The following is a 13,584-nucleotide window of genomic DNA, read 5'->3' on the forward strand; positions in this document are numbered from 1 at the left end:
GCCAATTTTGCAGGTTATCAAATACTTGTTCTCCCCACTGTATATGCTGTTAACTTATAAAGACACTCAAATAACTGTGACCACATGTTGAGTTTCAGCAGCACTTGTAGTGTTGGTGTTTATGTGTGTGTACAGTATGCATGTGTGTAGTCATTTACATTCGTACTTGAATACAGGTTGAAAATGGCTAATAAGCGCCTAAATTAGAACACAATGGTTGTGGAGTAACATGCTATGCATGACGTCATAGCTCTGGCTCTGCGCTGTATGGGTTAGCTAGTCATGTTGGCAATAGAACAAGCTCTCAAATCATGCTCACCTGATCCAGATTACGATTTATAATGGAACTTTTTTGGATTGCATAAACAACAACAGTAATTGTGTGACGGCGAGGATGCAGAGTTGTGTTCTTTCAGTTCGTCAACAGCACAGCTACTGTCGGAGAGCTGAAAAAAGTACCTTAAAGTTGATGATGACTTTGAAATTGCTTGAAACTGTACACACTTAATTTGTTGCACCAACCCCACACTTTGCAGGAATAGTCTTATGTTGCTGAATGTATCCAGAATATTTTCACATTTCGTTAACAACAAATACGGTGAAATATGTATATCCGCCATTTTCTTTGACAAAAAAACCTGATACCGATATATAAGAAAATGCTGCCTTTTAAGCAATCTAGTACAGTTAAATAGTTAACACACACACATGGACGCAGAGGTCTAAGGCAATGCATCTCAGTGCAAGAGGCGTCACTACGGTTCCTGGTTCGAATCCAGGCTGTATCACATCCGGCCATGATTGGGAGTCCGATAGGGCGGCTCACAATTGGCCCAGCGTCGTCCAGGTTGTCATTGTAAATAATAATTTGTTCTTCACTGACTTGCCTAGTTAAATAAAAGCTACACACACACACGCCACACTGACCAAAAATGTATTTAGTTGGCATTTACTTACAGTGCCTTGCGAAAGTATTCGGCCCCCTTGAACTTTGCGACCTTTTGCCACATTTCAGGCTTCAAACATAAATATATTAAACTGTATTTTTTTGTGAAGAATCAACAACAAGTGGGACACAATCATGAAGTGGAACGACATTTATTAGATATTTCAAACTTTTTTAACAAATCAAAAACTGAAAAATTGGGCGTGCAAAATTATTCAGCCCCTTTACTTTCAGTGCAGCAAACTCTCTCCAGAAGTTCAGTGAGGATCACTAAATGATCCAATGTTGACCTAAATGACTAATGATGATAAATACAATCCACCTGTGTGTAATCAAGTCTCCGTGTAAATGCACCTGCACTGTGATAGTCTCAGAGGTCCGTTAAAAGCGCAGAGAGAATCATGAAGAACAAGGAACACACCAGGCAGGTCCGAGATACTGTTGTGAAGACGTTTGAAGCCGGATTTGGATACAAAAAGATTTCCCAAGCTTTAAACATCTCAAGGAGCACTGTGCAAGCGATAATATTGAAATGGAAGGAGTATCAGACCACTGCAAATCTACCAAGACCTGGCCGTCCCTCTAAACTTTCAGCTCATACAAGGAGAAGACTGATCAGAGGTGAAGCCAATAGGCCCATGATCACTCTGGATGAACTGCAGAGATCTACAGCTGAGGTGGGAGACTGTCCATAGGACAACAATCAGTTGTATATTGCACAAATCTGGCCTTTATGGAAGTGGCAAGAAGAAAGCCATTTCTTAAAGATATCCATAAAAAGTGTAGTTTAAAGTTTGCCACAAGCCACACCAAACATGTGGAAGAAGGTGCTCTGGTCAGATGAAATCAAAATTGAACTTTTTGGCAACAATGCAAAACGTTATGTTTGGCGTAAAAGAAACACAGCTAATCACAATGAACACACCATCCCCACTGTCAAACATGGTGGTGGCAGCATCATGGTTTGGGCCTGCTTTTCTTCAGCAGGGACAGGGAAGATGGTTAAAATTGATGGGAAGATGGATGGAGCCAACTACAGGACCATTCTGGAAGAAAACATGATGGAGTCTGCAAAAGACCTGAGACTGGGACGGAGATTTGTCTTCCAACAAGACAATGATCCAAAACATAAAGCAAAATCTACAATGGAATGGTTCAAAAATAAACATATCCAGGTGTTAGAATGGCCAAGTCAAAGTCCAGACCTGATTCCAATCGAGAATGTGTGGAAAGAACTGAAAACTGCTGTTCACAAATGCTCTCGATCCAACCTCACTGAGCTCGAGCTGTTTTGCAAGGAGGAATGGGAAAAAAATTCAGTCTCTCGATGTGCAAAACTGATAGAGACATACCCCAAGCGACTTACAGCTGTAATCGCAGCAAGAGGTGGCGCTACAAAGTATTAACTTAAGGGGGCTGAATAATTTTGCACGCCCAATTTTTCAGTTTTTGATTTGTTAAAAAAGTTTGAAATATCCAATAAATGTCGTTCCACTTCATGATTGTGTCCCACTTGTTGATTCTTCACAAAGAAATACAGTTTTATATATTTATGTTTGAAGCCTGAAATGTGGCAAAAGGTCGCAAAGTTCAAGGGGGCCGAATACTTTCGCAAGGCACTGTATGTCCCCATTACCAGTAAAACATAATCATAACCTTTTTCTTTCACTTGCTGTGCTGTTTCGTTGCTCATTTGTTCAGTCGTTTCATTCTCAACCAGGATTTCTATGGAACGCCGTTTGGGTCATTGTGTGTCAAAAAAGACTGATTGGTCAACAAGCTTACTTGACACGTCAAATAAGATTGTTGACCAATCAGGACCTGAATGTGACTGCACGTCAAATAATAATTTTACACGTTCATATTTTTTCAACGTAGTTTTTCCACATTGATTACGCTATCACTCGTATTTCATGTGTCACAACGATTCATCGATAGGTATGCTATGATGCTGGTAAAGTTGTCTCGGGCACCTACAGCGCTGGTCATTTAAAAAAAAGCTAGCTAGCTCATGGATGCAAACAATGTTCTTCCCCAAAACATAGCAACACGACATCTGTTTCAGTAGCTATAGATAGCTAGCTAACTATATAGCTAGGTGTCATCATCTAAAATATCCCTAATTTATAAGACAGTTCTTATTTGATTAGTGGTGGTCGGACCCATCTATGTGAAGCTAGCCACAAGGATTAGCCCCAATAGTGGACTTTACGTGTTTGCCTTCAAAAGAAACGTATGGCATAATTCTACTATTTGTATTCATTTGCATCACTGTCAATGGCATACATATTCTGAAGGCAAACTGCACATTCCACTCTTGTGCCTAATCCTTATTGTGGCTAGCTTCACAGCACAATCCGGTCCGGTCAAGCCTCACTAGCCAGATGAAGCTAGCTGGCTGCCTATAACGTTATCTTTGGGCAACAGGGTTAAGTAGCTTGCTATGAACTGAATTTCAATAGGCAAACAACAAGTGGCAACGTAGCTCTTTAATTACTCTCGCAAAGATTCCTAAATAATTTCTAAGAATAATAAAAATTACTGCAGTTTCTACTGGTCATTGTTTTCAGGCTGGTTGTATTGGTGCTAGCTAGGTACCAAGCTAAAGCTAGCTACCATAGAAGTTGCGGTCGAACAAATGATGCTTTATTACCAACGCGTATTGTAAACACATCGTTCGTGGCCGGTGTTTGCTTGTTTGCAGACTTTTGTACAGCTTTGACAGTGCTACTGTATCTTTTTTGTCACGCAAAGATCCAAACGGCGTTCTTTAGTATGTATGTTGTGAAGCTAATAGCAGTGACACTATTACTGTGTAACTCCGGTAGTGCAACATCTGAAAAATAGCGCAATTCGTAGTGAGTACCGGTGAACGACCAGCCAACATCACCCAAGACAGAGAACAGTTGATTGTCAAGGGCAATGAATTCCATTATCTTGGCTTTAATGGATTTCGCCTCTGAGTTGTCTCGCTGAAATTCTCTTTCTCTTTCAAATACTGCTCGACTTGTTTACTGCTCGATCCACACAACAGACATTTTGGGCTAGGTTAGGAATGCTGTGCTGCACGTGTAGCCGCAAAATGTTACGTGGAGTCATTACATCCTGTACCTAATGTTATATAGATATGGACGGTGGCTTTAGCATCGGCGTTAAACTAGACATCAGGCCGATTCCGATATGTTCACCGATTTTTATATCGTGCATCCCTACTTTTCATATTACTTCTGTTAGAAACATTTTAATTTAGCCCTATCCATATAGGCCAATTCACACGAGTGTAAAGGGTTAACTGTCTTATGTGTGTGTGGTCCAGTTACAGAACATAAATTAACCCTACGATGACACAGCTGTGGATGTGAGTGTGTCCATTTGCCTTTCTTGGTGCACAAGGAAGCAGTGACTCTCTCACCCGGCCCAGATCACCCAAGTGTGACTAAACACCTACCCAAGCGTCCTAAAGCCTCCCTTCGAATCAGATTAAACTCCTTTCCTCCCTCTCTACTCACCACCCGGCACTGAGGAATTACTAGGCTCCTCTTAGGGGAATTACATTTAGGGGAAACATTGAGCAGTTTCTTCCTCCATTTCCCTCGTGAAACCTCTGCTCGCCCCTGCTGAGACTCCAGTGACTTTAAGCTAAGCTGCTCTGAGATGAATCACAGTTTCCACCCTACTAACCTCCACCAGGGCCGTGTGCAGTAGGCACGAAACAGAAGAAAACGGAGTGAAACGTGGAGGTACTGTCTGAACTAGTCCATGAAGAGATTGCTGTGCTCAACATCTTGCAACAGTTTGCAATAATGAACACAAACCATATTGTGCAGTACAGTGGGTGGAGAGGAAGAGCATTGTACAGTATAGGGAGCTAGTTGGTTAACACTGAGCTGGAATTAGGAGCCCTTACTGTACGTCTGAATGAGTAATGACATGACATAGACCTGACATGACAAATCTAAATCCTTTCACAGTGGCTGCAAACAGAGCATCGTACAGTAAGCTAGTTGGTTAACACTGTGCAGGAACTCTTATGTCTCTGAATGAGTAATGACATGACATCATAAACCTGACATCACAAGTCTGAACCCCATTCATGGCTTTCGCACTGAGTGACATGACAAATGTAAACACATTCACATCAGTCAATGCTTGATGACCATCACATAAGCGATAGTATAGTCAAGCCCACTCTTAACACATCACGACAATGGAGTCATATATGATGCATATTGTATGGGTTATATATGATGCATATTGTATGGGTTATATATGATGCATATTGTATGGGTTATATATGATGCATATTGTATGGGTTATATATGATGCATATTGTATGGGTTATATATGATGCATATTGTATGGGTTATATATGATGCATATTGTATGGGCTATATATGATGCATATTGTATGGGCTATATATGATGCATATTGTATGGGTTATATATGATGCATATTGTATGGGTTATATGATGCCTAGGTAAGAGGAAGCTGCAGTAGTTCTGGGTTGTAAAGGTCATTGAAGCTATGCTCTAACAGACCTACTATTTCAGCTTTATGACCCAAATGCCAGAAGCTTTTTTTTTTTACAGATGAAGACGATATTGGGCTTTATTATTTTATTGTAATTACCCATCTAACAAGCTTCTGAGAAATCTATGTTTGGGAGATATCTGATTTAAATATCTACTGCGGTCCAGTCAGTATGTTGATGTATTATGTTGGAAATTCATGATTTTCATTGAGTATGACTTCAAGCCACAGTAAATTATAGGTTTTCAATAAGAAGCTGAACATAGAGTGATTTGCATTATGAGTGTTGATGCAGAGAATAGCTGTAGGGAGACTGTATATCCAACATAATTCTCGATCAAGGTTGTAACAATGATTTTAAAGGTCCCATGCAGTCAAAAAATGTGATTTCCAAGTGTTTTGTATATTTCCACACTAATGTTGGAATAATACTGTGTAATTGTGAAAATTATGATAATGCTCTTGTAGTGTAAGAGCTGTTTGGAAAGAAAAGTGGCTGATATTTCAGCCTGTTTTGGTGGGATGGAGTTTTGGCCTGCCTGGTGATATCCCCAGGCGATAAATGAGTTAATAGACCAATAAGAAACAGTTCCAAACCTCTCTGCCAATAACAGTTTTCAGTTCTCCCCACACAGACCACTCCCAGACAATCCTAGCAAAAATAATTGATTGAGAAATGCACTTTGTGAAGAAGCTTTTTTTTTGACTATTAATCTATACCACTACAACCACTGAGATGGCCCAGCCAAATCTATAACCCATCGCTTCTTCTCCCTATTTCCCATTGAAACAGAAATATTGGAGTTGGCCAAACTTGAGGGGGAATCAATCACACGACACAATGATGTCTGAATTCATTTATTTCTCCAGTTTTCTAACTCCTCCACGACGTTACTTAACATGATGGATGGTTCTTCCTTCTGTCATCCACTCAGGCCGCGGTTTATATTATATCCGAGAGGAGTAGATTTGGGGAAATATTGCCACCCTTTCCACTTCTGGATCTGTGAGTTTATGATATTATTCTAACCTGACCGCTGACAGCCTTCATCATCATCATCATTATTATTATTATTATTATTATTATCACCATTATCATTTGTATCGTCATCATTATCATTGCTTTGGTGATCATAATTGTCGTCATTGTCTTAATGGTCGTGGTTTCGCCGCGTTGCAATGCAAATTATTACAGACAATAGACAGTTGAGGCCATAATACGCACCACACAAAATAAAATAAAACCGATTTGAATCTCTTAGAATTACTGTATGATTTGAAAACGATTATTTGGTCCATTATAGCTGAGTACTCTGCATTATTGTGCCTAGTGTTTCAGTGTTATGGTAGTTTCCTTATTTATGGCCTCAGGTTGGTATATGATGAAAGCAGCATTCTACCAATGTCACTTCCCTCCTATCCCCTGTCTCCTCCACCCACCCTCTGACTATCCATGTCTGGGTCTAAATTGATTCACTGCCACCTCGATTGGAGATTCAGGTCTCCAGACTCCCTTTCTCCCTGGTGTGGTGACCGACTGTCCCGCTCCCCTGTCCTTGATTTGTCAGTCTCTTTGGCGTGACATGGAAGACCTGACACAGTCGGGTTAGAGGCAGGGCGCTCTGCTCTTCAACACGTTCTCATGTCCGCCTCTCAAGAGCACGTCACACACTGAGACACACAGAAGTGACTATCAAGCCTTCAGCTAGAGTTCAGTAGACTTGTATTTGGAGGCTCACCTCACCATTAGAACCAGCACATTTGTGCAACTTAAAGGGTGGTTATTGTAAAATCAATATAATTATTGCAATTACACTTGTTATGGTCAAACTCACCCAAATGTTCTAACTAAAAGTACATAGACAAAACAGAAAACATGCTGACTCGTTACCGGCAGTTTTCAACAAACCTGTTTTTGTTTGCATGTTCCTCATACTGTTCTAAACCGTTAATGATCCATTTAACGAGTTTCATAGCAATCCCACGATTCTTTAGCAAAAGCCGGTAAGTGCGTGCCTGTTTTATGCTTTACGCTAAAATAAACAGTGGAGTGACTGAGCCGGAGTGACGTTGAACAGCCTGCTGTTAGAGCCGGCAATGGGATGCCTTGCTTGTTATTCTGACACATACTTCATAATCAAGTCAATGCGCTGATGTCTACATATCCCAAGCACATTTCCATTCTCGAATCCTTCTCCAACTTCATTCTACAGCACGGCATGACAAACGAACGTCTCTGAATTGCAACCATTCGCCATATCATTAGCATGGGCATGGTTTGATAGGAGTTAGGATCGATTGCATGGAAAGAGAGACATTATCATTCAGATAATTACCCCTTGTTCTGCTGCTGGAGGGGTTTTTGAAGATGTAATAAGTATTTATTGTCAAATCCACATTGCATTGTCGCCCCTCCATAATTGATGATAATGAGATCACAGCGAGACCCTTCATTAAAAGTCAACATGACATTTTCTCTCTCTGCTCTTCTAATGCCGTTTTCACCATCTAATCTCCTTCTCCCCGTGGAAGCAAAACCTTATGAAACATCACCAGGTCCAACAAAGTCTCGCTATCTTTTTGAGTCCGTTATTTCCGATCTCGGTACAGCCTAAAAGTGATCAGTCTACAGTTGTTAAAGGGATCGTTCATGTTGGTATTGTTTGAGTAGAGTGCACAGTTTTGAACATGAAACGTTATTAATAAACAAATTAGGCACATTTGGACAGTCTTGATACAACATTTTGAACAGAAATACAATGGTTCATTGGATCAGTCTAAAACTTTGCACATACACTCCTGCCATCTAGTGGTCAAAATCTAAATTGCACCTGGATTGGAATAATACATTATGGCCTTTCTCTTGCATTTCAAAGATGATGGTACAAAAAAATACAAAAGAACGTTTTTTTGTTTGTTTTTTTGTATTATCTTTTACCAGATCTATTGTGTTATATTCTCCTACATTCCTTTCACATTTACACAAACTTCAGTGTTTCCATTCAAATGCTACCAGGAATATGCATATCCCTGCTTCAGGGCCAGAGTTACCGGCAGTTAGATTTGGGTATGATGTTTTAGGCGAAAATTGAACAGAACTTCTTACGGTTCCGCCCCTTAAGTATCCCTGGCACTGTTTCCAAATGCTCAAAATTATAATATTGGTACCATGACTCCCATTCAAGTTACAGTTCATATGTAAGCATTTTTCACGTATCATGTTCAAATCATCTATAAGTGACTTTGAGCTTCACAACCAATTTGAGATACTTTCGGAGGGTTTGGATATGTTGTACAAAACATGCTAATAAGGCTACCAGGACTTGGATGGGATTTGTGCCACAAATGCTAGAACGTTAGCATTTGGAAACAGTGCCAGGAAAATAAACCCAAAGCATGGCTTGCTGTCATACCTTGTCCATTAACTGCTTACAGGGTAAGGAAATCAATGTGCTATTTTGTAATTTGGTTGAACTATCCCTTGAGCTGTACTTCTTGTTCTGATCCAAGTGCAGTTGTGCAAATCCACCACTTTGTCCACATTGCTCCTGATCCAGGAACTGTATAGTGATTCACAGCCATTGACAGTTTCACTGATCCAAGTACAGCTATTGCATGCTCAGCTCATACCATCTCATAGAACCGTGAAACCCTGATTAATAAGGTCCTGCTATTAGCTTTTAATCATCACTCAATACAGTCCCCCTGTATTTACAAGTCTACAAAATTGCAGTTGCATTAAGGCTTGTCTGTTCTTTAGGCCCCTAATGAGACTGTTGCTCTAAAATGGCGGTGGTGATGGATGAGTGGTGAGGCCCTACAGTAAGTGCTCCTTTCGGCCTGTAGGAGAACAGTGGATCTAGTTTCACCGGCAGATAGCCCCTCTAATAAGGCCACCAGGCCTGTATCCATGGAGATGCAGCCGTAACCTCTTCAGCCTTCTGCCCTTTGACCTTTCTCTTTCAACCACTAGCGAGGAAAGTCTCATAAAGAAACGATCACTTCAGGGCAGGTTATAGGTTGGATCATGTGCTTTTTTGCCATCTTAGCTGAACAGCAATGTTCCCTTGTTCAGAATGACCCAATTTCTTCTGGAGCAGCAGGTTTCACACACTTCTCAGAGCAGTTTGGGAGCACCGAAATAGAATAGACATCCACTGAACTGCTGCGAGACTTTAGTCTAATGTGTCTCATTATTATGGACGTGTTTAATCCCACAGAGACCATAGTTCACATCTTCCTCTGCATTTATTAGAGATTACAGACCACTGTATATCTCTCTGACTGCTGGGGCCTGACAGTGCACTGTCTTCCTTCTCGGCCTCACAGCAAGTTGTGCCACGCAAATGAAAATTGTCTACCTCCTGTATATCATTACGTGACGTGATTCAGGAAACAAATAATTGTGAGTAAGGGATAGAATTTGAGCGGTCATTTTTATTGCGTGTTGGTTTGTTGCGACCACACTCACTGTTTACTCGCTGATAGCACTCTGTGGCATCATGTGGCAGTTCGTAATGATCTGGATACTTCAGACCATGTGCCGGCTATACTGCAGATTTATGGCAGTTATTGATCATTTGGATCTACGGCGTGACTGCTTTCATGTGGGTGGCTGTGGTCATATAAGTTATGGGTTATGGTCTCGCGGGTGTATTGACAAGCCAGTATCTCAGGGATGGGAGGTGGTGAGATGGGACATGGTTGTTGATATTGATTTGGCCACCATTAATGTTAACATGAGACATTGGCCTTGATGCGTACTCTGTTTCAGCCAGATCAGACTCCCTGAATAAATGTAGGCCCGGCTCCGCTAGGCTGGTTCTGTTGATCAGTAGGCCTATATGTTGGTTTGAAAGCTAAAAGAAGCCTAGCTTTGAGTGGGCACGTTGCACCATTCTACTTAGAAGTTTGTGAAAATTGCTACTACAGAAATTGTGATAATGGTGTAAAAACCTCTTTAGTACGTTGTTACCCACCCTCTCACCATTTGCTACTATAACGTAACCTACACGTTGCTATTGAGTAATTGGGTCATGAAAAGGTCAAAGGGGTAACAATTACTAGTGGTAGCTGTTAACTGCGGTGCATAAATGCTATTGATCTACAGTGGCAACATTTAGCATAGAGCGAACTGCATTTAGCATAGAGCGAACAACATTTAGCATAGAGCGAACAACATTTAGCATAGAGCGAACAACATTTACCATAGAGCGAACAACAGAGCGAACAACATTTAGCATAGAGCGAACAACAGAGCGAACAACATTTAGCATAGAGCGAACAACATTTAGCATAGAGCGAACAACATTTAGCATAGAGCGAACAACATTTATTTTTATTTTCCCATGAAATATGGGACCAACACTGTACATGTTGCGTTTATATTTTTGTTCAGTATACTATAGTTCGGAGAGAGAGAAAGAGACGGAGACAAAAGGTATAGCTACAATTCTGAGAGATCTATAGGCACAGCAATCTGTAGCCAAGCTAAAAGACAGAGCCATCAGAGACTATCTATTATTCAAGCAGCCAATACACTCAGCTCCACCACCACTATTATCCCCCAGTGTCTGAGCTCAGCTCGGTTTCCAATGTGGTGCTAGTGTAGCCAAACACTGGGTGTACTCAATGAGGCTGTGAGAATGCGGAGCTCTGTGCCGTGCCGTTGTGTGTGTTTGTGTGTGCCCGTAAGGCCTGCGAAGACAGTAAGGAGGTAGTGGTACAGTACAGTACTTTGGCTGCCATAGGCTGTACAAGCCATCTGGAGAGATGATTAGCCAGACATTGTTTTTCCCCCGCTCTGCTCTTAGTGATGTCTGTTGTATGTCTTGCAAGACTTCAGGCTAATTTAGATCTGCTAAAGCTATGATACTGTACAACAAATCAAGTTGACTCACTCTTCTTCTCTGTCTCTCTGTCTCTCTGTCTCTCTGTCTCTCTCTCTCTCTGCAGTTTGCTGTTTCGTGGTCCACAAGAGGTGCCATGAGTTTGTCACGTTCTCTTGCCCCGGTGCGGATAAGGGTCCCGACACAGACGTAAGTAGCCGTACCCCACCCTCTACCCCTCATGTTCTCACCGCCTCTCCACTCTTAGGGTCCCTAAGCTTCTGTCAATGTACCCCTCCCAAAATGCACCCCTAGCGAAAGGGGGCACCGCCAAGGCAAATCTCTTCCAAGCCTGCGTCCCAAACGACACCCTATTACCATATAATGTATAAATATGTTGGTGTAGGGTGCCTTTTGGGACACAGGCTAAGTATATGGCTACTCTCAAAGTGACAGCCTTGCAGGACGGACCGAATGTCCTTGTCTCGTTGACCGGGGCTGAGCATTAAGGAAGAAGAATGAGTCTGCTCCTTGTCTGACAGGAGATCATTGTGTGTGGAGGCCCAGAGCTGTAGTATCATACATCACCTTGCTCTGTGTATTGGGAGCCCAGTCGGGCTAGTTTTCTTGGCTTGAAGTTGTAGGAATTGAATTTTGGCAGAGTTCTTTGGTTTGGTATCATAAAGAAGTTGGCTCTGTACTCTACTTTCAAACACCTGACAATAACTTTCCATTTAAAACGGTGCGTTTTGAAATGGAAAACAAAATGACCACCTGGACTCTTCTCAATTTGATGCCTAGTGAACGCAACCGGTCACTTCAAGTTCAGTGACTGTGGACACGTCTGCTTTAATCTCTCACTCTGGCAGGAAGTCGGATAATGAACAGGGCTCTCTGGATGAATCATACCAGCTGATGGCCAGCTTACCTCGTTTCACCTCAATATACCTCATTTTATTTTCTGAGGGGTCACTTTGTCCCAGTCATTATATCACTCGAGGACATTTCCAGGTCCACTCCGAAGTGTACACTCGTTTACTCCCTGTTAGGAGCCGGGACATGGGGAGATCCCCCATGATTTAAGACTTTTGACTGGCCCCAGTAGTCTAACTAAATGACAACCCACACCAGTGTCATACTTGGTACTCTTGACATCACATGAATAGATATTACATTAACCTTCAGCATCTGTGTTGAATTATTTAGTGCATAAATCTCTCCTGAATAAATCTTACTTGGATCACCACTTAGATGCCAAAGCAGTGGATGAAGAGTGACTCCTAGTACTTTCCTCTGTGGGAGTGTGGCCTCCTAGCACGTTAGGTGTGAAGGTACACTAGCCTGGCCTAGCAGCACAACTCTGACTGGTTGCATCCCAAAACACATCCTATTCCCTATAGAGTGCAGTAGTTTTGACCAGAGCCCTGGTCCAAAATAGTGCACGATATAGGCAATGCGGTGCCATTTGGGACTCAACTTCTTTCTCCCTCTCATGGCGTTCTCCGGGTGGCCCCCGTAACTGGAGATGTGTCATTCAAGCTCCTCAGCCGTCCGCTGCCTTCAGTAGCACGCCCCGCGGCTGACACCCAAGCTCTAAAGAAAGTAGTGCTTGCACATGTGTCAAAGTCATTACACCGAGGGCTCTGTGTCTGGGTTTTCGCTCCCCCCTTGTACTTGATTGCTGACCACACCGGTTGAGTGGCGTGCACGAGCTTTGCTAAATAAATGTACACATGCACGTTATTCAATCATTGCACCCAAGCTACTCGCGCGCGCCAACGAGCGTCTGCGTTGCCAGGCGCAAAAATAGAAGTTGATTCTATTTGTGACACAGAACGTGCAGCACGTCCCGCATCTCCCATCTCCTCATTGGTTTTTAGAAGCATATACCCACATGCATATACCCACATGCAAAAGCATAGAAGTTGATTCTATTTGTGACATATACAGATGCCATCTCCTCATTGTTTTTAGAAGCATATACCCACATGCCATCGTCCCCACATGCATCTCCCATCTCCTCATTGGTTTTTAGAAGCATATACCCACATGCCATCTCCTCATTGGTTTTTAGAAGCATATACCCACATGCCATCTCCTCATTGGTTTTTAGAAGCATATACCCACATGCCATCTCCTCATTAGTTTTTAGAAGCATATACCCACATGCCATCTCCTCATTGATTTTTAGAAGCATATACCCACATGCCATCTCCTCATTGATTTTTAGAAGCATATACCCACATGCCATCTCCTCATTTATTTTTAGGAACATATGC

The 13,584-nt window shown here is 42.0% G+C and overlaps 1 protein-coding gene across 1 annotated transcript in view; it reads left to right on the forward strand.

Moving 5' to 3' along the window:
- Positions 1 to 13,584, forward strand: part of LOC135539360 (protein kinase C alpha type) — a 204,167-nt gene that overhangs the window by 63,480 nt on the left and 127,103 nt on the right. The window contains exon 3 of the mRNA XM_064965190.1: positions 11,433 to 11,515. Within this exon, the coding sequence (XP_064821262.1) occupies positions 11,433 to 11,515 (83 nt within the window). The remainder of the gene's footprint in view (positions 1 to 11,432; positions 11,516 to 13,584) is intronic.

This window comes from Oncorhynchus masou, chromosome 5 (genome assembly GCF_036934945.1).
Source record: "Oncorhynchus masou masou isolate Uvic2021 chromosome 5, UVic_Omas_1.1, whole genome shotgun sequence".
NCBI classification, from domain to species: domain Eukaryota; kingdom Metazoa; phylum Chordata; class Actinopteri; order Salmoniformes; family Salmonidae; genus Oncorhynchus; species Oncorhynchus masou.